General features: G+C 32.2%; 1 protein-coding gene across 1 annotated transcript; it reads left to right on the top strand.

Annotated features, from left to right (window-relative positions):
- The first annotated feature begins 1,347 nt into the window (after positions 1-1,347).
- LOC116014711 lies at positions 1,348-2,069 on the top strand. Its single transcript, XM_031254652.1, has 2 exons — positions 1,348-1,360; positions 1,532-2,069. The coding sequence occupies exons 1-2, from the start codon at positions 1,358-1,360 to the stop codon at positions 1,856-1,858; spliced, it is 330 nt and encodes a 109-aa protein (XP_031110512.1). The 5' UTR covers positions 1,348-1,357; the 3' UTR covers positions 1,859-2,069.
- The last annotated feature ends 1,196 nt before the right edge of the window (positions 2,070-3,265 follow it).

Raw genomic sequence — 3,265 nt, 5'->3', positions numbered from 1 at the left:
ATAGAAATAACGTTTGAACATTTATAAAACAAAAATAAAGACTGAATTTTTTTTTTAAAAAAAAAATAGAGAATTGAAGTAAAGGTGTCAAGACATAGTAAAACATGTGTTCTGGTCATAAACTGTCCCACGATTGGGGTTAAAGAAATTGACTAGCTAATACTTTTTTTTTAAAAGGAAATTAAAGAAATTTTAAAAAAAATTTAATCAATGTCTCCACCGGAGTTCACACCCATTTGAGAGAGTTACGGAAGGGTCATTGAGCTATAAGCTACTTGACCAAAAAAAAAGTTAATAATAATAGTTCAAAATAAAATTTGTAACCTGATGCATGATGTGGGTCAAGGCAAAAACAAAACCAAAAAAAAAAAAAAAGGGAAAGAAAGAAGAGAGACGGAAACTCATTGACCCGCTTGCATTGACACCCTTAAATTAAAGTATAGATTTAATCTCTTAATTATTTAATATATTTGTGTTTATATTTTTAGTGAAGTGGTAGATTTATTTGGAAATTTTGTCAACAAGTTTAGGAATCAATATTTTAAAAATCTCGAAAGAATAAAATTTACATCCTTATAAGTTGAAATTGACTTGTAAGCTAACTATATTACCAAACAGGGCCTAATCTCTTAATTGTTTAATATATTTGTGTTTATGTTTTTTTAGAAGTGGGAGATTTATTTGGGAATTTTGTCAAAAAGTTTAGGAATCAAAATTTAAAAAATTTGAGAGAATAAAATTTACACTACAAAATAATTTTAGAAATTAAATCTATATATCATAATTAAGAAATTAAAATATGGTATGTGGGGTGCATGAGAATTTGCATCTCAAGTTGGTATGGGTCAATAGTGAATACTCAATTATTGGCAAATTGCCATAGGAATTATTCCAATTTCCAACATCCAAATTGCATTAATTAAAATAAAGGGGCACCATTTGCAATTTGCGGTTCATATTTATTTTATTGGCTCCAAAGGCCAACTTCTACTTTACCCTAAATTGCTAAATTCTTTAATTTATGGGAGTCTACAATCTCTTCTCAAATATACAGTATGAGTGAAGTCTGTCTTGTTCCCCTAACTGACAAATAAATGCGAGACAATCCCGTCTAGATTAGCCTAAGAGATAATAAATTTTTAACCCTTTAAAAAATAAACATTATGTCAATGATTCACTTTATAATGTGGACCGTGATCCATGGTATAATAATTGGTTGAAGACTTGGTCCACGCCACACATATTTTTTTTTTCCAACAATCTAGCTTTATAAGCTATGAATTCAACTTTATATATCGACTTGCTTAGAAATCTAGGATTGCTTTGTCAAGGATGCATAACCCAAAACCTAGTATTAATGGTTTGCGTGTGTGTGTATATATATGGTCATATGGGTGTATATATATGTTCGTTTTTCTTTTTTTTTTTTTCAACCAAGAGCCATCGGCTCCATCTTTCATGGGCTCTGACTTTTGGGACATCGTCATCATCATGCTCTAACAAATTCTCCATTTTTCATTTATTTACCTAGACTAGAAGATTGCTTGAGAGATCTCGATCGGAGGTTGCCGGGAAAGCCATGGGGAAATACGTGGCGCTGTTGGACGCCGGAGTAAGAATGGCGGCGCGTTTCAATTCCCACTGCCCACAGACCTCTAGGATGTATTACCACCCTCCTGCTAAGCACGAGCAGAACCACTACCGCGACGACGATGATCGCCGCCGTGCTTTTGCCTTCCAAAACTACCGCCGCCTTCAAGATGATGGTGTTTCCGGGAGCGGCGGCGCCGTTGGGGATAATGTGAGTGCGGCGGATGGGGCTGGCACGGGATTGATTCTGCTGACGTCAGGCCTATGATATTGGAAAGTGATAAGTATATTTAGGTAAAAAAATTTATCATATGATTTTTATTGAAAAAGAAAACAAAAATTGTGATGATAGATTTTTTTTTTTCCCTAAGAAATAGGGATATATATGTAGCATTACTTTATGATATATGATGTTATAGGATTATATCTACCATGGTTGAAGGTTAATTATGATTAAATTTCATTGAAATTGTTATTTCTATTTAATTGTCTATTGGTTTACCTTTCATGTATTGTCCATAAGTTGAGAATTAAAAGGAAAAAAAAAAAAAAACATAACCATTCTTTCACTACGTTTCTCATATGGGAGGTTATCAGTTTGAGACTCAGTGATAACAGTATTAACTCTTAGCTTTGTGCTTAAATAGGTTGAGAAAATACTTATAAACAGATATTACACCGTAACAAAGACACGGAATTAATAGTACTAAAAAAACGGGTGGTGTTCTCATCTATGCCCCACCACCCCCGCACCCATGCCCATTATTCATTGTCTTTGTGGTAGCTTAGGGTCTGAAATAATAGCCATCCCTATATACAAAGATGAATTTAGGCGTGTGTTTGGAAACACGAAATCATTTTTCAGAAATCATTTTCCTGCTTTTCAAACACACCCTAAACTAAACACCCTAAACTAAAGACATTTTCAACTTGATTTGACCAATTTAAATTAAAACAAAAAAAAAAGGAAAATACAAAAACTATCTAATTAATAATCAAGAATTAAAAATAAAATATTACTGTATTATTTTGAGAAGAGAAATAAAATATTATTATAGTTATTAAAATTTTAAATGGTATTAAGGCTTTGACTTATTTTAGAATTGAATTTATAAATTATTATATATTATAACTCTATTCCTCAAACCATTATAAATCATAAAGTATTTTTTGTGACGTACAAAAGATGGAATCGTTTATTCTAGACTCTTCCACACCTTGACATGACAGTTGTGACCATAAAGTATTTCCATATATAGGTTGTGTTTGGCAGAGCTTATTTAGGAGCTTATAGCTTATTTTAAGCTACTAATAAGCTATAAGCTCTGTTTGGTAATGTTCCTAAAATAAGCTAGTAGCTTAAAATAGGAGCTTATTTTTTAACGCTACCTAAGATAGCGTTTCAAAATAAGCTATTAGCTTCCTAACTTTTTTTCCATCTTTAACCTTATTATTTTAAAGAAATGACATCATTTACCCTTCCCAATTAAAACCTTTTTCTATTCTTATTTATTCGCAATTTTCACGCTAATCACTTCATCTTCATTCACTCTCCGCAGAAGCATCGCCCATCAGCCACCTCGCTCCGCAGTCTGCAACCGGCCAATCGCAATATCATCGGTCTGTAGGTATGTATATATTTATTTTGTTGTATTACTTGTATATTTTTTTTCTA

The sequence above is a fragment of the Ipomoea triloba genome, chromosome 4, assembly GCF_003576645.1.
Source record: "Ipomoea triloba cultivar NCNSP0323 chromosome 4, ASM357664v1".
NCBI classification, from domain to species: domain Eukaryota; kingdom Viridiplantae; phylum Streptophyta; class Magnoliopsida; order Solanales; family Convolvulaceae; genus Ipomoea; species Ipomoea triloba.
The sequence above is the reverse complement of the archived record's forward strand: the minus strand, read 5'-3'. Positions and strand labels throughout refer to the sequence as shown.